The following is a 24520-nucleotide window of genomic DNA, read 5'->3' on the forward strand; positions in this document are numbered from 1 at the left end:
CATGATTTGGCGCTATATAAATAAAATTGAATTGAATTGAATTGAATTGAAATATTACACCTTTGTCGGGTCTTGACTGGACTGTTGCTACCGCAGGCAACGCAACAAGGGCTCTTCTGAAACCGTGTTGTAGACGGACCAGTTGAGAAATTAGACGACGAATCAGTTAAATCCGCCAATCATTACAAATCAATTACTTGTAGCCATCCACAAAACCAGGCTGAGACTCACGACCAACAGGCTAATGCGCACGCAAACTTTCTTGAGAAAAGCTTTGGAGGAGGACCAAATGGCAGCAATGAGACACAAACATGGCATTAACAGAAACACACAAGCAGAGGTGGGGGGGGGGAATTATCTGACTCGCCATATGTGGCCTGTCTGTCTGTGCCAAGCAATACTGGGATGGACAAAAACAGCTGGCCTCGAATCAGAGCCGCGGCCTAACGCACGCTCAGACTGGCACTCAAACTCATCACGCGCAGCCGTATCTGAAGTCAGGAGCTCTGAAAGAGAAACGTTTAATATATGGCAAGAAAGTCTCCGGATACTGTACAAACCTTCAGCATATTGAATGAAATTCTGGATATGTGGATTGAATAATCTGGATGTTTTGCATAAAGTCAGAGTGACACTATCAAAAAGGGGTGTCGTTTTAACAAAAATTAGGACAAATGTACCCCTTGTAGCAGAAAAACCTCTCAGTAGGTGAGACTTTTTTTTATAGTTTGGTAAAATACATCTTTTATTTATTCATTCATTCATGCATTTAATCTTTGAGTTTTCACACACATAATAAATGCAATGCTGCAACTTCACAAGTTAAAGTCCACCTGCTTCAAAGTGAAATCAGGTTTTTAACAAAATAACTGCAGTTTTGTGAGTCATATTGACCCTACAGACTGTATACAGACAATGCACTTCATGCTTTCCCTATAACGGTGCACATAAATGCATTCTTACATAGGTTTGGTCCTTTATGTATCCATAACCGGCATTTAACGGCAAATGCAAACCATTTAGATGTGACACAGTGGTTGAACCATTCCGGTGGAAAAAGCAGGGACTCAGACGTGAAACTGCAAATCATGGCGGACATAAAAAAGCAGGAATGTTTTACTCGCCACCTTAAAACCGGCCTCAAACGTGGCCTGATTAAAGGTGGCTGTAAACCAGACAGTTCTACATAGCTTGCTCAATTCTCTTTCCAGCCATTTATGGCGTTCTCACCCTCTTCTCCCCTTGTTTTTTTCTTTTCTTTTCTTTTTTTTAGGTTTAGGCTCATTAAACTAAGTGGACTCTGGAACGTCTCGGGTGGCTACGGACGTGTCCGTGTGACTCAGGGTGAGAGATGAGCAAAACGGCCCAGGAGGAGCACTCACAGTCAGCGTCAGCGAGGAAGAGGAAGCTGAGGAGAAGCAGGCCTGGACTGACGGGGAGCATCGCGGGATAGGTCGACACATGCATGCTGTATTCACCGTGAGCTCAGAGCCTCACTGAACAACAGGATGGTAGAAACAAGCCTTCACAACCTGAGGAGATAAGAGGAAGAAAAAGAGAAACCATTAGACAAACCTCAATTTAGGAGACTTTGAGAGGCATATATATATGTATATATATATATATATATATATATATATATATATATATATATATATATATATATATATATATAAATATACATATGCACACGAAGCAACAGCGAGTGTGTGAGTACCCTCTAGGCCTCACGCTCCTCGTCTGCAGCTGCCTCTCCTCTTCCCGCTTCATTAGGAACACACACTCATCGCCGGAGGTGTGTTTTTCGTTTGCGCGTGTTTGTGTGAAAGCTCCAAAAAGTAGCTGATGAGTTTCAACTTATGGCAAACATTTAGCAGTAAAACATCACGTCTCCTCTGAAGTCGACTTCTCAGCTCCCAAGCGAGCAACGGCCTCGATTTCCTTTTTCTTCTTTTTTTTTTTTTTTTGTCACCCTGCTCATCACAAGAACCCAGAGAGGAGGCCGTACATCCACGTCGGATATTCCCCCATACGCGCATCAGAACAGCGTGATTTCAGATTGATGAAAGGAGCGAAGGACAGACCAGGAGATTGATGGGCGATGAGGAGACTAAAGTGGGAGGAGACTGGCTATTGTTACCTGCTGGTCTTGTTGTTTGGCTCAACATGCTGCTCAGTTTTTTGCCTCCTTTCATCCTTAACTCACTTCTTTCCCTGGACTAGATGTTTGTAATTGTACCTTTTCTTTCTCGATCCACCACAGATTTTCTTTTTCTAACAATTGTTTCCTCCAGAATACCTCTGCTCTGTCACAACAATTGTTTGTTTTTCCGTTCTCCCTGTTTGTCTGTCCCACTGTTATCTCCCAGTCTCCCACTGTAGATCATCAAAGAAAATATGTTTTTTTGCCACATGTGAGACGGACCTTTGTGTGTTCGTTTTGGTCAGCAGGGATTTTGCCTCGCAATATTCCTACAAGCTCACTTTTTGGCCCGTCTTTTTCCTATTGCCGAATCAGGACTTCTGACCCTAACTGGGGCAAGTGAGGCCTGGTGTAGTTTAGATGCTGTTCTGGGTGCCTTTGCAACTTCCTGGAGGACTCATCGATACTATGACTGCATCATTTTTGTCAATTTTGTCAGTGACGTTCTGTTTCTACTCTGCTGATGACTTTTCTTAAGATAGTGGCACATTTTCTTAGACTTATACTTAGACAACTTTATTTGTCATATTGTATGCACGGAGTGCGTACAGAACGAAATATCGTTGCATACAGCTTTGTAAATTGCAGTAAAAAGTTAGATTACAGTTTTAGGCACAGCAGAGATTTAAAAGTAAACATAGATTTAAAATACACTATAAAAACAATTGAAATGTAAACAATGCAGGAGAAGGTCACAGTATACAAACCATTGAATGTGCAGAATTGGGTTGTGCAAGGGCATTTGTGCAAGGATGCTTTTAAGGACTAAGAGTTCGGTAGCATTTATAATGCTAGATGGAGATGCAATGATGCAAAGTGTGCAAATATGCAAAAGTTGTGCAGAGTTTTATGGGTTGTAGTTCAGCCGTTCAGCAAGTCTTGCCAGTCTTGACATCTTTTAGCCTACTGCATGTTGTCAAACAATTAAAGCAATTTCCAAACTTCTTGGGTTATGTGTGGCTGGTGAAATTCAACTCAGCTTTCCAAAAAAAAAATCGGATTAATTACAGTTAGCTCACGGTTTAACAAGAGGGAGGTGAACATCCCTTAAGAGGTCAAATCATCATATAGAAAACGTATTTTGTGCTTTCTATGGTCATCTTTACCTGAAATTAAAGCTATTTTTGACGATCTAAAACACCTCAGTAGTAACAAACTGAACAGAAGAAAAGCTTTGAGAGAGCAAATTTTAACTGCACTGAACATTTGAGTTTTTGCGTGGGAAATGCACCCAGACAGAATTGCCGTTGCGGCTCAGAAACAGGAGCCGTGCTACGTGCATTTACTGCGTTTACTGCATGTTTCTGCCTTCAACTGTTGCCATATTTGCATCTTGTGCACGCGGCCAGGCTGTGCAGTGCTCTTGTGACGGCGTACGCGAATGTGTTTTTGCATTATCTCCAAAACTGAACAGATTCATCATCAGCAGCCGCAGTCTTAATCCGCTCCGCTCCTGAACAAGCCATCTGATTAAAAAAAGAGGCAGGGGTAGGGGCCCCAGAGCTCCTCGTCTGCCTGCGATGAAGGGAGCAAACAAATAAACCCGCGCTGGATTTTCCGCTTGGTTTAGTCCAAAACAATTGCTTTGGGATAACTTCGATCTCTCCCCGCACAAATTAAGTCCCCTGCACTGATTTACACTGCTGGGAGGCGAACTATGCCTTATGGAATGAAATTGAATTTTGTTTTATAGTGCTTCCAAAATGTGATTGCAAGTAAAAAATAATAATAACAACAATAATAATGATAATATTAATAATAGTAATAATACTAATAATCGGAGTACTAGAAATGCACCAATCACTCGATAAGTCATCAAAATCTGGGATTTTCCCTTCATTGGGTTTGACCCTAAATGGGCAGGTAGAATAATGAAAAATACAATTTTCCATTGTGTTCAGTGAATGCATCGAACCAGAAAACGTACACCTATCTAACCTTTAATCACACTTACACACAGCTTGCTCTTTAATGCAGGTCTGTTTAGGAGTAGTAGGAAAAAAACACAATTAAATATAAGGGACATTTTCTTTATCATTTTGTTATCTGCTGGATTCAAAACACTTACTTCTAACACAGAGCGTGCACAGTGTGTTTATTTCATTTTACTTTATAGGTTAAAGATAACGATTTAAATGAAACAGTGTTGCCATTAATCAGTTTATACGTGGTATGGTTTAACGCATGAGACAGCTAGCTGACATCAGCCAGAAAAAGCCATGGTGCATCTCCACAGAATACTTTCTTTTAACCAATGTTAAAATGAAACTAAAACATTATTCAGTCAAGTTAAATTACAGATTTAGTACCTGCATTGGCCAAACCCTTTTAAATGATTGTATTTGCCCTTGATAATACTTTTCTGCATACTGGAGGACATTGAAGCAGAGCTCTTCAGGAATGTGGTCAAATGTTTTAAGAACCAAGGAGGCCCCTCACCTCCATAAATTCATCTTTATCAATCTATAATGCTGCAGGAATACTTTACTGCTTTTGATAAAGGATATGCCCAGACACAGCATGCAAAAATCTACAAAATCAGAAAATTAAACGTCTATTTCTATATCTGGGGGGGTTTGTACTGTTTAACATCTGACCACAGGATGGCAGATATGATGGCGAGGACCACCTTTGGAAGTTTGACTGCTGTCATGGGAACATCAAGATCAATCCAGCTACTTATTCAGGGTGTGACCTTTTTGATGTATAATTTGTTGGACACCTGTGAGCATGCAATCAGAAAAGTGCCAAAAAAAAATCAGAACGTTTGTTTTGCTCTTAGCCAGAGGAGCATTCAGCTTCTCTTGAACGCTATGATGAGAAAAAAAGACAAAACGAAAACAAAGAAAACTCTGTAACCCTTGTTCATTACCTGTTTTTTTGTCTGTCTTTTATGTGTACTCCAACAATTTTATGACAGTAAAGAATCTTTGAATCTAAAGTGAGACGTTAAGCCAACACACCAAGCAGCACAAAATGTAGAAAGATGCTCAATTTCGAAATAAAAAGGCAAGACTCTGAACCTAAACTGAAAAATGCCTTAGTAGGACCTGTAGGAGATGAACAATGTAGCTGTGAGAGAGCAGCAGGAAAGAGGGGAATAAAGTACCGTCTTTTAGAGAAGAAATTGCCATATCCAAGCAAGAAATGTACAGTAAGTATACCTTTTTTAGAATAAAATTTTTATGGGTGTCAAACAGACAAAATAGGCCTTCCTTAGCTCTGCCTGACAACGTAGCTGCCACATCGCAGCAGCTGCTGACGAGGATTTCAATAGAAATAAAACATTATTGCCTTAAGAATGTTTCAAATGAACAGAAATGAAAAGTGTCAACCCCTCACCGGATGGTTTTCTATAGAGTGACCTGTTTGGTAGAACAAGGGGAATCTGTGCTAGAAGGAGCAAGTGGTGTTACCCTTATTGCTGAAAATGTTTTCTTTACTAGAAAACAGAGGACCATGCCGTCCAGGCTGGGGGTGGGTCTCCACCTCAAGCAAGACAGTTCACATATCTCAGGGGTGTTGGTCCCACATGGTAGGATCAAGCAGGAGTTGCAATGATTCCAACGATATACGTTACAACCTTTGCTTTTGGTCATGGGATATGGATCATGAGTGAAAGAACAAGACCCTCAAGACAAATGATGTCTCCTGAGTGGATTTACAAGAATGATTAATAGGGAGGAGACCAAGAACTCCCTAGAGGGACTATATCTATCTATCTATCTATCTATCTATCTATCTATCTATCTATCTATCTATCTATCTATCTATCTATCTATCTATCTATCTATCTATCTATCTATCTATCTATCTATCTATCTATCTATAGCGATATTTTCTTTAACGCGCATTAACGCATGTTGCTCACATGCTTTTATTTTGTGAAGGTCTGTTGCTGCGGTGTAGGGGTTTGAATCAGAACAGTAGGTGGCGATAATGCGCCAAAAACCTCTCTGTCAGCCAAGCCTCGGATTCAGAGTAAGAAAGGTGCTGGCCGGAAAAAAACAAAGCCGACATGCGGAAGGCGGTGTTTCCCGCAGGAATTTGCTTAGGCGAGGCGGTGAGTTGGCGGCCAGAACAAGTTTTGTGGGAAGCGGAGCGGGGTCTGCATCGACGCTGTCGGTGAAGTCGCTTCTCGTTTCAAAGTATCCATGTGTTTTTGCCTGTTTTTCCCTGACATTCACTATATGCGCGCGAGAAAGCAACAACAAAAAAACGCGTGTCAACATCAAATAAACGCAAGCAACGCAAGCATATCGAGTTAGCAAGCATTTCAGTTTAAAGTTCTTCCAGCATGGAATATGACAGAAACAAGTTAGTTGGAACCACTGCCAAGTTAAACTTTGGTATTGAACATAAAATGGTAATGCTGCTCCCTGCTGTTACCTCAGAAATTGCCTGTTTTTGGTAGATTTTTTCCCCATAAAGAGAATTCCCTGTCAGTGGCAATAAGCTTTAATTTATTATTATTGCTATTTTTTGTTTTACATGTTTAAGTTGAGCTTTACACTAAATATGTGTTACTGATAAGTGCTACAAATGTTACAACACTTGCAGCAGAACATTAAAATAAAAGTGCTCTTTACACTACTTTTGAATTCATTCTTGGAGTTTGTAAATACAATGCGATTAATCGCGATTAATCGCGATTAATCAGGGCGATTAATCGCGATTAAATATTTTAATCGTTGCCCAGCCCTAATATATATATATATATATATATATATATATATATATATATATATATATATATATATATATATAGATAGATATTTATATATCTATATATATATATATATATATATATATATATATATATATAAAGAGTTGCCTGTGTTTCCCTCCATAACCTTCTGACCCCTTTACAGATAAACAGAAGGCAATTGATTGATCGATGGATGGAGAGTTTTCTTTTTTTAATTCCTGCCTCTTTAACAATGTCCACATTTCCCCCTCATTTCGTAATTTACTTAGTAACCCTGCTTTTATCATCGCAGCATTACCTCAACCCCTTTTCAAACCCCTTGTGGCGTAACTGGACACCGACACCGCTTTGGTGTTAGCGTGCGTGAACGCGAGCGCGTTTGTGTGTCCACTAATCAGTCCAGCTGATTCGGTGTCACTGGAAAAGCCTGCATTATTTAGTATTGCACTTCACAGCATGTCACGTTAATTAAAAGGCTAAGATAACTGGATGGGAGTGTTGAGGGAGCGGTGGGGACGGAGGCCAGATAAAAAGGCACAAGAACAGAGACGAGAAGAGGGCAAATAAGCAAAAACGACAAAAAGAAACAACGCAAAAAGACAATAACTGAAGCTGGGCATGCACGCTCAGACACAAACCACACAGAGAAATGGCAGCCAGCTAGTGACCAGATTGGGTTCTGTTGTTGCAGGCATTACTGAAGGACTGAATAGAAAGCCTTTTCCCTGTGTGGGAGCGTCTCCTGCTGCTGCGGATCACAGTCGGTACTAAACCATTCACTTACATTAGGTCCTATCACTCAATTAGACACCGTCTGTCTGCATGGGCCTGCAGGTATCTGTTACACTTATCTCTTGGACAGCGTCTAACAGAACAACGGCTGTCTGTGAGGCGGAGGCTGAGCTTTCTGTGCAGGACGGACAACGGGGCACAGGAGGAAAAGCGAGAAGGTTAATTTGGCCGCTTTATCTTACGGCCAATGAAAGTTACATTCCAACACACAAATGACTCGAGCGTTAACTCGGATTTAAGAACGTCGAAGGTACGAGCTCATTTCTTTATGTGAAACGCCGGCGTAAATGAGGAGTCAATCTGCCGAGAGACGGGGGCACCAAAGTTAACAGACGAGGAGGCAAAAGTGAGGAAAGGCAATTTAGAAGCGAGCCTGTGATCCAAAAATGGAATGGAAATAAAAAAGACAGCGTGGGCGGATGATGAGAGAGAAGAGGGCAGACTACAAAGCGACGGCGTAGTACAGCTGGAAGGGATGTTGAGAAAGATAGAGACAAAGACAAAAGGCAGATCCTAAAAAGCGTAGCTCAAGGCTAACCATGTGCCGTGGAAAAGAACAGTGGGAAACCTAATTTGATTCCATATTCCAAAAGCCGAGCCACCAAATGCAATTAGACATGCTAATTAACTTATTCTGTTTGCCCTGTTGAAATGGTGGCGGACTGACAGATGCGTCACCAAAGGAGCCAATTTGTGATTGTTGCATCATGAATGTGGACAGAAAACAAGAGGAGCTAAGTGGGACACACAAGTCTTTATTAGAGATCAGCCGTGAATCCAAGTCAAGGTTTCATTTGCCCTGAAAATGTCTTCACAACTCTTAAAAGATCTTCACACCCTTTCCAAGTCCGAACCAAAAACTTCAATACGTCTCTTTGGGATAAGAATAAGAAAGTAGTCATTGTGAAGTGGAAGGAAAATCATACAAGTATGGCTTACAATTGCATCCAGGCCCCTTTATCATGCTACCCCAAAATAAAATCCAATATGAGAAGTTTTTCATCAGTAAGTGGGGTCCCCCATGTGTATAATTAATCTAAATAGACCTGCTTGTGAAGTGTTTTTTTTTTAGAATATATTAGTGAACAAAGAGCCTCATGAAGAACAAGGAACAGAGCAGACGGTCAGTGAGAAAGCTGTGGAAAAGTTTAAGGGTGCATAGCCACGTTATTTGACTTTTTTAATTTATACATCAGTAGCTCACTCTGGCTGCATACAAAGTTTTTATGACAGATTATCACGTCCTGCTCGTGTATTAATTGTTATTTTGTTGTTTTATGCTTGTTTTTTCCTCAATTTGTTTGTAAATACAGCCTTTCGTGTTTATTTATGATATAAGTACGTACTGCTCATGTGCAGCAGGGGTTAAAACAGGGAACCGGCTAACAACTATTAGCATCTCCCTGCGAAACAATGAAGAATGGTCCAAGATCCAGCGGAAAAAAAAAGCAAAAAAAAAAAAAAAATTCCAAGAGGGAAAAGACAGGAATGTTGCTGGGAATACAGTATGAACGTTGGTGTTCACTGAAGCGGACGCTAAAGCTGCCGAAGCTCAGATGTGATCGCAGAGTTGATTGACGTGAGTAAATGATAAGATATGAGGTTCTTAAAGTTTTTGTAGATCGGTTTATTTAATTAATAACGGTTGGTCTTTGAATGTGCCGAGCTGCTGCTTTATTGCGAGGCATTGCAGAGGGTCAGGCTTATTTACAAGCGCTTTAGTAACGAAGCAAAGCGGCATTATGATTCTGTTCTGTGATACTGTCGCTAGATGTGGCCACGTCTGTTTATATTTGTTAATCGTGCCCGAGAGCAAATTATCTGTCAGCTCAAATAGAACTATCAAAACACTATTAAGGTGGAGACTTTGTGTATATAACCTTATTTCATCATGATTAAACGTTTTTTGGTCTTTTTTGTATGCATATTACGTGGCTATATACTTTTGAAGCGAGGTTAGGTTACGCAACAGTGTTAAAGCTTGGAAAATCTCACAGAACACTGTTCAGTGTATCATCTGGAAAATGCAAAGAGTATATGGTGAGACTGCAAACCAACTGGAAAAAGTCTACAACCTAAAGTAAGTGACAGGCATCTGTTAACTTTGGAGGAGCTGCAGAGCAGCAGCGCACATTTCGTCCGACAAGCCCAGAATGGCAAGAAAAAAAGTCACAGTTGTAAGAAAGCCAGAAGAGGTCAATTTTAAGGTTTGGTAAAACCTGATGGTGGCAGAATCATCCTGGACTTTCTTTAGCAGCAAAAAGACTAGAAGCTGTAATTGCAGATTAAGATCAATAGTTTATTTAGGCTTGTTTCAAACTCTCTGGTCTGTCACTCAGTTGTGAGATACAAGTTGTTTTATGAATACCGGACACGTTTTGTACCTAAATTGTATATCCAGGTAAACACACCTGGTTATACAAATATGAATACCACCTAAATATGTCATAAAAAGAGCTCAAACTCTCTGTCTTTTGGCCCTTTTTTTGGTTCTTTAACTATCATTGAGACTAACACTTGTATTTCGCAAAGACGCAAAGTTCCACTCCCGTCTCCAACTCTTCCCTCGCAGTGCAACAGATAAAAAAAAAAAAAAAAAACATCGCTGGAGGGAGCTTGAAGGGAGAGCCGTTTGATGTGTTTGACTAGTGAGCATGTGTGCGCACATCAACTCATCCACAAGCTGATTACCAGTTATCTGTCATCTCCCCCAACGGTACACAAACAGACTCCATAAGTAAGCCCTGAGCCTGTTTCCAGGAGAAATGTTGGTGTTTAAAGGCCACAAGTCTCAGCGGCAGCGTCTGTGGGGATGACACTGTGACAGAATTTAATTGCCTTTCTTCTCGGAGTGACTCACTCAGCCACCCAAGAGAAACTACTGTATGTGTCTGTGTACAAAGACCATCCTCTATGCAAAGTGGTGTGTTTGTGTGTGTGTGTGTGTGTGTTAAAATATAAGGGGCAGGAACAATCCCATCACTTTAAATCAATACTTGAACCTGAGCAAATCAGAGCAAGACAGAAGTCGTGTTTGTAGGTATAGTCTCAATAAAAGGCAACATGGCGTTTGCAAGTATTTGACAATGTTGTAAGTGTTCCCGTAATAAGTCTGTAAAGCGATCACGTTGGTTGCTACATGATATTCCCAAGTTCTTTGCACGACAGGTCAAGGATCGAAATGTTTAAGCTGAAATGAAATGTTTTCCATCCTGCAGGGATGGATCTGTGTGAGCCTATACAAAAACTTCACAAAGTCACGGGAGAGCTGCCGATAATTTTCTGCTGCAGCGAAAACGGCGTTAGCATCTCTGCAAGAGCTAAAACCTCAATGATGAACCACAACAATATGAGAAAAGTAGTAAAACTTGCGGCAAAAATTTGAAATACAGAAAATCTTCTCATGCTTCTCCCGCACGGATAAACACGGATGTAAGCAGCTCCATCAAAGTCAGAGTCCTTTACAGTCAGTACAGTGTAAAATAGGTTAGCTACAGTGATAAAATAACAATATCTACTTCATTTAAAAACTGTTTTTAGGATTAATATGTTTTGTACACTTTTGAAAAGGTTGAAAATTATGAACGACCCCTTAATCATTAAAGGCCAAAGTACGTAGCAAGTTTCAAACATTCATAGGAATTCCATTGTTTATTTTAAAATTCCCAAAAGACTCCCAGACAATTATGTCTATATGAGGGAAAACATACATTGTTTATTATGTCCCTAAATATAATGAGCTTTCCACAAATAAAAATCTGTTGTTTATATATATATATATATATATATATATATATATATATATATATATATATATATATATATATATACACACACATTTAAAAAATATAAATATAAATATATAAATATATCCCCAAATCTCTCTAATGACCATGATAGTAGAGTGAACAATATAAAAGTTTATTCAAGGTTATAGATTGAGTACCTTTTCTATCAAAAAAAAAAAATGACTTAGATAGATGAGAAAGAGGAATGCAAAAGCGCTTAAATTAAAAGGTAACTTGAGCCGTGTTATTAAACTTACCACATCCCCTTATTTCTCCCCTTCTCCCTCTTCGTCCCTGGCTCTTACGCTTCCTTTGAATCTTTTTCTTGAGTGCCTTCTCCCTAAGTATAAAAGCTTGTACTTCCTCGTCTAACTGCTCACCAACCTGACCTCTTTTTCTCATCTTCTGCTGCATCGCCAGACTTCTTACAGCCCAGGATCGCGACAAACACCTATTTTTCCAGGGAGTTTAGATGCGTTTGCTTGGTATGAGCCGGACTCATCAAAACCTGAACGGGATGCCAAACAAGTACTGCACTGCCTTAAAGGAATTACGCCCTCAGCGAGCTTCTTTTCTTGATAAGACGCAACGTACAAAAATACAACTCAAAACCTTTTACTACACAATTCATCAGAACCATAAGAACAGTGTAGCTTTGCCCATTTTAGATTTTGAACCAGACATGCAGTCCAGACTCCTTATAGCCCTTTAATTCAGCACCAAATCTTAGGGCAGACACCAGCTTCAGTGCTCAAAGCCACCCACTTTGAGTGCCCACCCTGGTATCCACTCCCTTTTAGCTGGGCATGCAGATTAATAACAGAAAACTACTTGGGGGGCAGCTGACAGTGGAGATTCTTGTCCTGAGAGTTGGCATTGCCCCCCAGGTCTTGTAACCCTGGGCGTGAGCCGCATTGCCCATACAAAATCCAGTACTGCTTCCATGTGTGAAAGAAGAATTTTATACAGTGCAGCAAAGCACACCTAATAATTAGTGCCGCTAAGATTTCAATTCCTTTGAATTTCAAGTATAAAGTTTAATCTCCTAAGTCTTTTGCCTACTTTCTACCCCCATGAGTCTTATTAGGCCTCTATTAGAAGCACTTTAATGAGATGCCAGATTATGCTTTCATCCTCAGCAGTATGGCACACACAGAAAAGAGCCGCTCCCCTCCCCCGCCTGTTGCTGTGCACTGCCAGTCAGCTGTACGGCTGTTTGGGAATGTTTCTGTCTGTAAAAAAACACACAGACGGTCACGGCTGGAGGCAAATCTGTTTGATTTGAGTTGCTTGATCAAGAGACTCCTTCTGTCAGAAAACAGGCCGGCAGAGAGGTTGCAGGGATGGGCAGAGTTGAGTAGGTATTTAGACGCTGTGGTAAACATTATAAAAGACTAGTCAAGCTTGATGTATTAGCATTAATTTACATTTTGTTTATATTCATTAATTTACTTCGTTTGACCCCAGCACACGCAGGAGCTGACAACACATCACCCATGCTTCCCATAAATAGCCATGGGAATGCAGAGGCACAGGTTATAAACCCCAACTACTGTCAATGAACATGTTAAATCAATTCTTTTTGATGGACTCCACCTGATAAACAAGTCTAGGAGTCAATATAACAGCGATTAGGTTGAGTCCCAAGATTTTAGACGGTCTCTCCGCCCGTGCCCCATGCACCACGGGCAATGAAAGCATTAAGACAGCTGTGACTAACAGGCCCGCGCTTAAGCTCTGCTGGAGCAACTCTGGCACGCGGCCATGCATGATACCGAGAGAAGCAGAGAGGAAGAGGGGTAGACAGAGATGAGCGAGGCTGAGTGGATCGTCAAGAGGTGTGTCTCTGCGTGTACGTGTGTGAGCTGGTGGAGGGGCTGGGGGGGGGGGGGGGGGGGGTGACAACATGTAATTACCTATTCGCACCGCCGTTAGCGGAAAGCTTACCGAAGGCTAATTGAGAGGTGCATTAGTGAGAGGGTCGTAAAGCTGGCAGCAGGACCGCTTTGGGAGACGGATGGATGGAGGAAGTGAGAGAAATCTGAGAGATGAGCTTCGGCTGAGGAGCCAAAAGGTTAAGGAGAGGGATCTGAGTCGTGGAGTACGGAGGGAAGGGCTAGCTGATGGAGGCTGAGGAAAGAACGCAAGAGGAGGAGAGAAAGTGAGCTAATGTGGTTACTTCAGTGAAGCAATTCTGCATCTATCACTGTGTTGTCGGTTCTCTGAGCTATTTTAAGAAGAGTCATTCTTAAATATACTCAGACATATACTTAAATGAAGCCCCCCCTCCCTCTAAATTATCCCAAATAAGATAATGATCTCATTTAAACAGTGCCAGACTAGCGACCCTATCCTTTCCAGTGGGATTTTTTCCCCCTTATTTTTTGTATGGAAATTATAAGCATACATTTGTAAAATTACAAAGATAAAGTCATATTTTTGTAAGAACTCTTACAAAAAAATTGCAGCCATCCGTCTGCGTTAAAATGAGGAATGCAGAGCATCTTTTAAAGTTATGCTTAGATATCAGTTTCACAAATAAGGAAATGCTAAATTTTTTAGCACATCAACATCAAATCATCTCGCGACCCCCTTGGGGGGTCCTAACCCCCACGTAGGGAACCGCTGATCCATATAATGCTACAGGTCAAGAACCTTGTTTGACTTTTTAGCAAGCCAGTTCATGGTCAGTGAGAAAAAAACAGATTCGGACAGTTTTCTAAATTCATAACCGTGCCAGACCTTCTCATATTTTGTGCAAAGTTTGCAACAAAAAAAACATTTGGTCCAATCATAAACGAGGACAAACGACTGTTAACAGCGAAAGAGCCAAACACAACCTGCTTGTTTTTGCCAATAAAAAAACTCACGTTGCCACGAGGTAAATGACGTATATAGAAGTAGAGCATTAGCAGATAAAGGAGATAACTATCTTTTATATTTTGCCCATCTCGTCCAAAGTACCCACTCATCTAAAGAATTACTTATCTTTTATATTCATTTAGGAAAACCAGCCTCTCTTTTACAATCGGAGATTAGCCGACTCTCTGGAAACCCAGCGCTTCCATTCACCGACGGATTACCCTGAGGGCTATAAGGAGGCCAATAGTCTGATAGTAAACAACATAAACTCCAGCTGGAGGTCACAGATGAGAAACCAGACCAAATAGAATAATAGAATTTGTGGTTTTAAAGAAAATTGTCCTCCTGGAGATAGCCTCTTCATCTCCTTTAAAAGGACCAGGAACAGCAGACCAGTCCCATATGTAGCCACTGTTTGTCTCTCCATGGTCTCTTGCCATCCTTTTTTTTTTTTTTTTTTTGCAAACTGCAAACAAACCGTTTTATTTGGTTTGCTGCTATTCCTACAAAATTGCATTGAGTGGAAAGCTTTCCACAGCCCCGGGCACGCATGGAGGCCACTATGCACAGGAAGATATGTCATTGAGTCGGTCAGCCATAAGAAATCATGGGTTTAGATAACGAGGTTAGCAAGATGGCCGTGCCAGGTGGCTAATTTCCGTGTTTACCCTCATAGCTTGCCAAGGACAGAAACAAACCCAACAAAGTTAACTTTTGGGCACGGTCCTCTCGTTTTTTGGAGGCTTTTTAAAGGGAGAAAAATACGGGTTGTTAAGCTTAAGAAAATTTGGAATTTCAGTCACTTAGAACTGATCTGCGGGCACTTTCATGTGCATGTGACGCTGGCCACACAGCACCAAACCAAACAGCTTGGACTGAAACCCAGCTCAAGGAGAGCTTGACTTCTTCCCCCGGTTAAAAACACAACCACACAGCTATTAGTCACATAGCAAACCCTTGTTTATGTTCTTGGTCCTTACTTTTTAATTTGAACCTTCTACTTTAAATTCAGTTTCTAATTGTTTCTGTCACATAGCATTAAAGTTCTGAGTTCTGTCAGATGTTTTACTTCTTTGCAATTGTCCTTACCACGTATTAGTGTTTAAACAGCAGTCCAGCTGATTCGGGTTTCATGTCTCTTTGTTATTTGCATTCCACCCTTTTAACTTAACTGGAACCACAAATTAAAATCCACTCAAACCAATTGCCTTCAGAGGTCACCCAATAAGTAAACCAGCTGCGTGTAGTTTATTTGTCGAAGTAGAAGGAAGGAAAAACTGCTGAAGGAGAGACTTAAGGAACGTCCTTTTGCAGTTCGCCACAACTCAAGCAGGGGACACAACAAATGTGTGTCACGACGTGCTCAGAGCAGATAAGACCAAAAAAATTTACTTTTTAGCCTTGATGAAAAACTCATCGATCACCCCGTCAATGCACCATTCCCATTTTGAAACGCTATGATGGCGGCATCCTGTTGTGGGGATGTTCTAATTCAGCAGGGACAGGGAAACTTGTCAGACTTGATGGGAAAATAGAACAACTAAATGCATCTGTGAAGAAAACCTCTTAAGAGTCTGCAAAAGACGAGATCAGGGAGGATGTTCACCCTCCATCACCAAATCAACCCTAAACATCCAGCCGGAGCTACAAGGGAATAGAGTCGGTATACGAGATTGACTCTGTGAAGGTGTTTGTGTCGCTCTCCCACAAAATCCTAACACAAATTCAGTGAGATTGTGGTTATAACGTGACCAAAGGTTCAAGGGGTAGGAATAGTTTTAAGGCACTGCCTATTTGTGATTTGTTTTGTCATAAAAATAATATTTCTTTGGGCATGTGCAGCCAGGGAAATGAAACATTTACAACCGAAAGTTAAATATAATGTTTAGAACCGCAAATGTTTCATAACATTTTGAAAAAAGACAACTTATAATTTTTTGTATAACTATCTGCTAACCCTTTGTATTCAATAAAATAGATTATTTATTCTGACAGGGATCAGCTGTTAGATTAAAACCTTTGAAAATCACAACCATTAGGTAGGTCTGAAAACCTACCTAATGGTTAATATTTGGTTAATGGTTAATATTTCTGTATTAATGTTTTTTATTCATCTGATGTAATATTCTAATCTTAAATATCATGTTTTCCTTCGCTGCAAGCAGAAGATCACCATAATTAAAAGAAATAAAGGCTTGAAAACATTAGTCTGTGTGTAATCTATATATTGTGTTTAACTCAATGAGTTAAAATAAAATATCTTTTCAATAATATTTAATATATTGAATATGACTGTAAGGACTCTGATGTCTTTTTTTTATCAACTACCATTTTATTTCAACTTTAAGGTTTTAAAATAAAGAAAAACTTAAATATCTTGAAAAACAAAGGGATGGATATACTGGATGTTGATATTTTTGGAAGATTATAAAACAAAAAACAAATAGTGTCCAATGTAATGACAAGAACAATAGATCTAAAGACATATTACAGACTGTATTATTGGTACTTTTAATTTAATTCTGCTGTGAAAATGCAATACAATTGTTTCATTAAAAAACGAAAAATGCTAAAACCTTCGTCTGTTTTTATATCTATATTTAAACACATTAGTTTCTTATCATATTGATGCAAAGTAATTGAGAGCCATTGTGGGAAGAGCCACCTGTAGCTCGGGAGCCCCGGGTTGCCACTCTCTAACTTAAGACCCAACTTGCAACACTACATGTGGCTTAACAGTTTTGAAAAACTAAAAACCTTACTGACTTTACCACTATCCCTTTCTGAGGCAGGGTCACCTTAGCCACAAAATAGTTGTTTCCAGACTCTGCGAGTAGATCTTGCATTACTTTGCATGTTGAATAGCTGTTTGTTGCTATATTAGGGTCCAAAATACTGCACGCCAAATCTGCAAATAAATTATTTGGTACGGCTTGTAACCTTGTGATCCTCACCTCCTCCAGTGGGAAACAATGTACAGCAGAGAGGCTTTAGTGTTGGGGATAAAGTGGCACACTGGAGGCAGTCAGCTCTGTAATGTGTTTTAGCACATGGGTGGATGGGCGGTGGGCGGGGGGGGGGGGGCGCATAGACCTATGGATGGGTGGGCCTGCAGTATGGTTACGGTGGGACTTCAGACACTTGTATTCTGGGGTAAGAAAGAAGGGCTGAATACAGATCAGGAAGGAACGCATCTGTCGACACGTCCACAAACACCCACACATTTCTACCGATCTTTCCGGCTAGGTGACCTCCACAAGCAGGTGGAGTACAGCAGTAATAATTTACAGCTCCTGAGCAGCTCTAATGTCAAATAAAATATGGATTTCCTCTGGGCCGGGAAGGGGCCAACCCTTCAATAACTGCCTTTTATTCACATGCCGGATCCAGCTATAACCCATCTCTCAGAGGCGCTTCCGTTATATACTATCTCAAACTGGGCATTCAGTGGAGGCTTTAAACACACAGCGCAGTCCTTTACCTTTCAGCCTTCTTGAAAGTGCACTAACGGCAAAGCCCTTAGGCAAACACGTAACAATTGCAGAAAGCGAGCCTTCTGCTTGCCTTTATCTCACAGGGAGAGGATGAGCGGGAGGCGGTGGATAAACCGCGCTGTAGTTCATACGAACCCCGCCTCGTCCGTTCACTGAATTCCACAGTGGACCACAAGTCGGGAGACGGCCTTCCCTGTTGTAAGACTAAACAAAACCCTCCCCCAAGTCCCAGAGCACAGGAGTGAAAAAAACACGCGCTTCCTCCAGGTTGATTTTATGTTCCGTATACAACTTAAAGCCTCATTATCAAATCTTTATTGGGTGTATTTAGATGCAAAGCTACAACAATATGGGGGAAAAAAAAAAAGGTTGGAATCGACTGGTACTTCACAAAATGAAGCCGCGCTGATCATAAACAAACATCATAAAAAAAAAAGAAGCCCCTTGAAGGTCATAGAGCACTGTGTGGGCAACAGGGCCCAGAAATATATTTTTGATCAATCTTCTCCGATGTCCTCTTACGACGGCTGAACATGAAGGATGGGGTTACAGAACCCTTCCCCTCCCATTGATTTTGGGGCGGCGCAGTAGTAGTGTGAATACACGGGTCTGACTCAAAATAACATGCAGGGAAAATCCAAGATGCAAACACTATCCGTGGATTTTTGGATGGTTTTGTTTGTTTGTGCACGGAGGCAAACTGAGGGACCCTGCCAGCTGTACAATCAACCATAACTACGTCCATTCCTCCTTACATGTTTTTTTTTTCTTCTGTTTTTGTATAACATACATGACAAAGTTAGACGGAGCAAATACAAAAGGTAGTTAAGACATGATGATTTAATTTGTAGTTGTCCAAACCAAGCTGGCCCTAAGTGAAAAAGTGACTGGCTCATACATTCTGGCTGTTTCACCCTTTTTGCCTCCTTCTTTGACGTAAAAACCTTCATTTACTTTACATTCCTCTGGCAAAAAGCTGAACTAGTGGTGGAAGTCTTCCAGGTGCTAAGGCAGCACCACCACACTACCACCACCATGTTTGACTGTCGGTATGCTGTTCTTCTTCTGAAATGATGTGTTTGCTTTACGCCAGACATGATGAAACCTTCTGGAAAAGATTCAATTTGGTCTTCTTGGTCCACAGGACATTTTCCCAAAATTTTCAGTGCTCAATCCTGATTTTTGTTCGGCAAATGTGATACAGAGGTTTGTGGTCTTGTTTTTTTTTTTGAGTGTTGAAACTCTCCCTTGTATGTCCAGTGTCTTGAGACTAAGACTTAAGATCAAGACTAAGCTAAACTGAGGCAATTCAGGCCTGCGGTGCTCTACATGTTGTTCTGGGTCTTTTTTTGTAACCGTCTGGATGAGCATTTGGAGAAATCCTGGTAGGTCGGCGACTCCTGGGAAGCTTCACTGTTGTTGCATCCTTTCCCAGTTTTTGAAAAGCCATTTTTTGCAAGCCTTTGTCACATTTCCCAGACTAATATATCTAAAAAACTTTCTTTCTCGTGTTCTTGAATTTCTTGAGATTGGACCCGGCATGTTGCTTTTTGAGATCTTTTAGCCACCTTTGCGTTGTCAGACAGGTTGTATTTCTGTGACATTCATCATGTCTGGCAGCAATTAGATCTGCATGTACATAAAAGAGTTAATCTCAGCTAAGACAATGAAGCAAAAACAGGAAAAACTCTGCAAGCAGTAAAAGCATTTCAACGGCCCTGCTCTTTGAGTTAAAGTTCACAGAACACCCTCAAACTGGGGTCCCCAGACCCCCGGGGGTCCGCGAATCACGGGCTGGGCGTCCGTGAAATGCATGTTGTCAGGTCTGAGGAGGCACTGCTAAGGATGCGTCAGGGTTGAGCTAAGTAACACAATGGACAAATATTTAACTCTGTCCACTTAATCAAATAAGGTAAAAACCAAAACAGCTAAACTTAGGAAGTATGACAACAGTTACATCGAGTTTGGCTTAATCGAGAATGAGGATCTAATCTCCACCAAATCTGTTATATTAGGTGTATTTATATAAAGTTTTGAAAGCATACATAATTCCAAATGTATCTATCAGTACAAAAGGCTGTTTAAAAAATATTATCAGCATGAGGAATCTAACAGGGTCTTTGGAAAAATGCAACCACTGCTAAGGGGTCCCTGGCCACGAAAAGTTTGACAACACCTTCCTTCCTTCATAATTCATTGGAGAGGTGCATCACATAAAGCTCCATATTTATTAAGAATAGGACAACCCTTTATTGTCCCACGGTGGGTGAAATTCAGGTGTATCACCAGTGAGTGAAGGAAACGTCTACAATAAAATATAAAATATATTGTACAGTTACTGAAAAATGCCTTGCTCAGATTAAATGAAACGCGCAGCTGAGTAGGATGACCCGAACATTTACAATTGTACTTTTAGTGGTTCCTTAAAATGGACATGAAGTTGTTGCCTGGAATAGATGGCAGCCTTACAAATGGAAAGAAAGTGTGAGATGAGAGACGAGAGGGGAGTGGAGGGATCTTCCTCTCAAAAGTTAAAAGGAGGTAGAAGAGACAGAGAGAGAACCCCTATCTCCTTTGGCTTAATAATTAAGACAGAGTTCAATAAATATATAATATGGGCTTTTTCCACAATGTACATCTCTTCTTCTTGGAGATGGAACCTCAGGGAGACAGGCCCAGGAAGAGGAACTAAGTACACTGGTCATTAAAAATAGATGCGAGGAACACCAGCGCTGACAGGACCTGTCGACCAACCACCGAAGAGCGTTGTGGTGGGAGTTGCCATGGTTACATGGCTCCCAAATGGTCCTGGGTTGTCACTGTGAATCAAGTCACCTGAATGGCTCTGCATTTTCAAAACCCTGCTGCCACTGGGGGCGTCAAAAGCCCAACGATGTCAACGAGGAAAGGAGATCAGAGCTGCGGTGGATGCGGAGTTTGAAGAATACTGACACAAGATGGAGAGGCGGCCACGACTTTACAAAGAGTCACGCCAGTCTGCTGCGCTCAGCCGCTGCACAATGGGAGCGGTTCCTAAACGGAAAGCTGCTTGAGCACGACAGAGAAATTTTCAAGAGATTAAATCTCCTACTGGTACACCATAGAGTCATTTATTTCAGCATAAACTTATTCAAACTTTTCTCATCTGAGCTGCTCCAAACAAGATGTGGTAAGAAGACACATAAGTCAGAGAGGACCTAGAACTAAGTTAAAAAATATTGCTTACTCGGCATCGGCATTATTAAAGCAAAGTTGCAACGCTTCTACGCCGGTAAAACTGATAAATGACTCCAGCGGCGATGCGCGTTATTTACTCGCGCTTAACTTTTGCACAAAGCTCCTCTTTTATTTAAATGTGCCGTGTCTAAAGTCCTCATGATGAAACTAGTTGTGGGCCACTGGAGGAGGGTGCATAGAGGGAAAGTTACCATACCCTTTCACATAACGTTCCCCCTTGTGATCTAATGCAGCATATTTTACACATTTAATTGACTAAAGATTACAGAAGCTCATAAAAAGCTAAATCTATAAACAGTGATCGAATGGCTACGCTTTTCGGGACATAGCTTTAATTATTTTTTTGATAAAACTACGCTTACATTTGACCCCTTTGCCACATGTCTCTCCCCCTCTTCCACCCCCTTCCTGTCAGCCTACCGTAATAAAAAGCGAGCCACTAGAAAAATCTCCAAAAAAAAAAAAAAAAAAAAAAAAAAAAAAAAAAAAAAATGGTTATGCTAATAGCCGTTGGGAGTAACTCTGGATACAAGAACACGATAAACAGTGTCGCCATAGGCTCTGTGTGGCAAGAGCGTTTTATAATCACACTGTGCTGGCACAGAGTCCAACTCCTCAGTAAAGAAAGTAGTTACTGAATGTTATTGAGATCTTAGAAAGTTGCAAAATGATATTATCACTTTATTTGCGTATGTGGCAACGTGTAATCGGAATGGACACTGTATAGAAAAAGACAAAAATTGACCGCGGAACGCCATTGTAAACTTTTCCTCATCTAAACAAAATGTCTAAATTTGACTTATTAGCCGTTTACATACCTTGACTAATGTAGTCTAACATAAACTAAACGTCTACCTATTCACCTCAGCATGCCTCAGTATAAACTTTAAACTAAAAAAAAAAAGCAGGAGTGGGAATCATATCCTGATTTAAAAGGCTGGTTTTGACTGTAGTACTCTGGAAGGGTAAACATCTCCTGCTCTGGCTGCAGCTGGGATAGACCACTGGGATAGACTACGGCCCCCTGCAGTGCTTTGGGATGGGTTGGAGGCTTCAGGCAGCTACTGCTACTTAATAAAAAAAAACAGCAAAGAGCACAACATCTGTAACAAGTTGTTCTTAAAACTAGCTGAATATAGAAAAAAAGTTGGCAACACCACGGCTAAGACAAAGAAAATAAATAAATACGGCTTTATTACTGTTGCTAAGCTAACTTCTGGGAAGTGATAAGAAACTTAGTTAAGCTTTGAAGCTCAATAAAAATAAAAATAAAAAGCTATTTGGAGAGTTGAGGAAAAGCATTGCTAAAACACGCATAACTGGTTTGTTAAATAACTCACAGTTCGCCTTTTGTCCTGCTGAGTCCAAAATGTCATTTAGCTAGCGTCTTCTTGAATACAGCAGGCCTTTTACAGCAGGAATGTCAAAAATCAGAAAAAAAGTGAGTGACGGGACGCTTTTTGAAAAGTGGAGAACATTAAAAACTCAGTTCTGGGTGCACATCTGAGTGGATGTTTAAAACCAAGATTTTGAGAAACACCAGGCAGCCTGCTTTGTGCATGTGCAATGCTTGTTATAAGCATCAAAAATGGCTGGTCTTTCTTGGGCCCTTTCAAGTCCGTCTCAAAAAACCTTTATCCCGTGGAAAAGGTTACTGCAAAAGACCAAACCGTGGAAATGAAAGACTTATTGCTACCCATGCCATAGCTATGCCTACATTTCTCTTCCTCCACATTTTGCTGTGTTGCTTTATTTTTTTAATTGTTTTTGGTGATTGAATTCATCTATTTAGCGAACAAGCGTGAATGTAACCGTAACACACGCACTACAAGGCAAAGGTGTTTGCGCGGTCAAAAATTAAGAAATGATATAGATACATGCTATATATATATATATATATGTATATATATATATATAAAAGTGCAGATTATCACATTGTTTTAGCATAATAATTTGAAACTTTTCAAATTAGGACATAGCTTTGACTCCACATTCAGATCCCGACTTATATGCTTCAATAGACAATTTATTTTTTTAATAGTTTTTGGTGATTGAATTCATCTATTTAGCGAACAAGCGTGAATGTAACCGTAACACACGCACTACAAGGCAAACGTGTTTGCGCGATCAAAAATTAAAAAATTATAGAGATACATGCTATATATATATATATATGTATATATATATAAAAGTGCAGATTATCACATTGTTTTAGCATAATAGTTTGAAATTTTTCAAATTAGGACATAGCTTTGACTCCACATTCAGATCCTGACTGTGGAATGTATATGCTTCAATAGACAACAAAATACCACTGCGAACTGAACGAGAAGAGGAAAGAGAAGAAAGGAATGAAAAATAATATTGTGTATGCATATGTCATTGCATATATGAGCCGATTTGTGTTCAGTTTGTCTTCCTCTCAGAGGGATGTGGTAACAGAAAACAAGGACTTGAAGCCATTGGGTGAATACTGAGAAGAAGAAACGCACCAGGGGAGGACTCTCTTTTCCACACACAAACACACATATGTACGTATATGAACCGCAGCGCAAAGCAAAAACACATCCACAGGTTTATACAGCAGGTACTTTAATATCGGCTGCATAGAAAATGAATGAAGCTTTGCATATTTGGTATGGTGGTCAAATGAAACCTCTAATGAAGACAGACTGCTGCGTAGAAGCCTGCTGTCTGTCAATGCATGTCCTCAGTGTTGTTGTTGTCCGTCGTGACTTCACACCAAGGGAGGGGGATTCAGAGGTCCGGGTTCAGCACAGCAGGCCTGACTAAGAGCAGCACCGCAGCACTCTACAAACACTGGAAGCACGTCCCTCTTCATAAATGATTCCACTGGCAGGTCAAACAGCAGCTTCATTGCTCTGATGAGTGCCTGGAGATACGAAGCACTTGTGGGAGTTCAGAGTTCGTTTGAAAAAAAAAAAAAGACTTTACATTGGAAAAAAGACCTAAAATGTAAAAAAAAGAAAAAAGAATAACAATCTGAGAGTGAGAGGTCGTTCAGAGCCAGAGACAGCTTTTCAGAGACGGGAACATTTAAGAAGATTTTGAACCATACTTAAGGTCATGAGAGGTGTTTTGAGCCGGAGATGGATGGGGATTACTGCACAAGATCAGTCTGCCAGGCCACGCATCGGCAGGTGCAGCACATGGTACTAACATTTCAGAAATCTCCGTAAAAGCATACCACGCACTGCAAATATGCAACTTCTCTGTAATGTCAAAATCTATAGGAAGCGTAGCATCGGTTTATCTTCACGGGGTTAGCTACACACTGGATATGAGTGCACTGGGTTAATCAAAACAAAATCACTCTGTTCCAGTGGGCATATTCTGCATGTCGTGATCACTGAGCAATGAAGACAAAAAAAAAAAAAACTGCTGATCTTTTAAGGTACTGATTCAAAGTTACATT

At 40.6% G+C, this 24520-nt stretch overlaps 1 protein-coding gene across 1 annotated transcript in view; it reads right to left on the bottom strand.

The window, feature by feature from the left end:
• ptprdb (protein tyrosine phosphatase receptor type Db) overlaps window positions 1-24520 on the bottom strand; it is a gene marked incomplete in the record, with an annotated part of 229714 nt that overhangs the window by 64621 nt on the left and 140573 nt on the right. Inside the window, 1 exon segment of the mRNA XM_036136866.1 lies at window positions 1383-1532. Coding sequence (XP_035992759.1) covers window positions 1383-1467 — 85 coding nt within the window.

This window comes from Fundulus heteroclitus, chromosome 5, assembly GCF_011125445.2.
Source record: "Fundulus heteroclitus isolate FHET01 chromosome 5, MU-UCD_Fhet_4.1, whole genome shotgun sequence".
Taxonomy (NCBI): Eukaryota; Metazoa; Chordata; class Actinopteri; order Cyprinodontiformes; family Fundulidae; genus Fundulus; species Fundulus heteroclitus.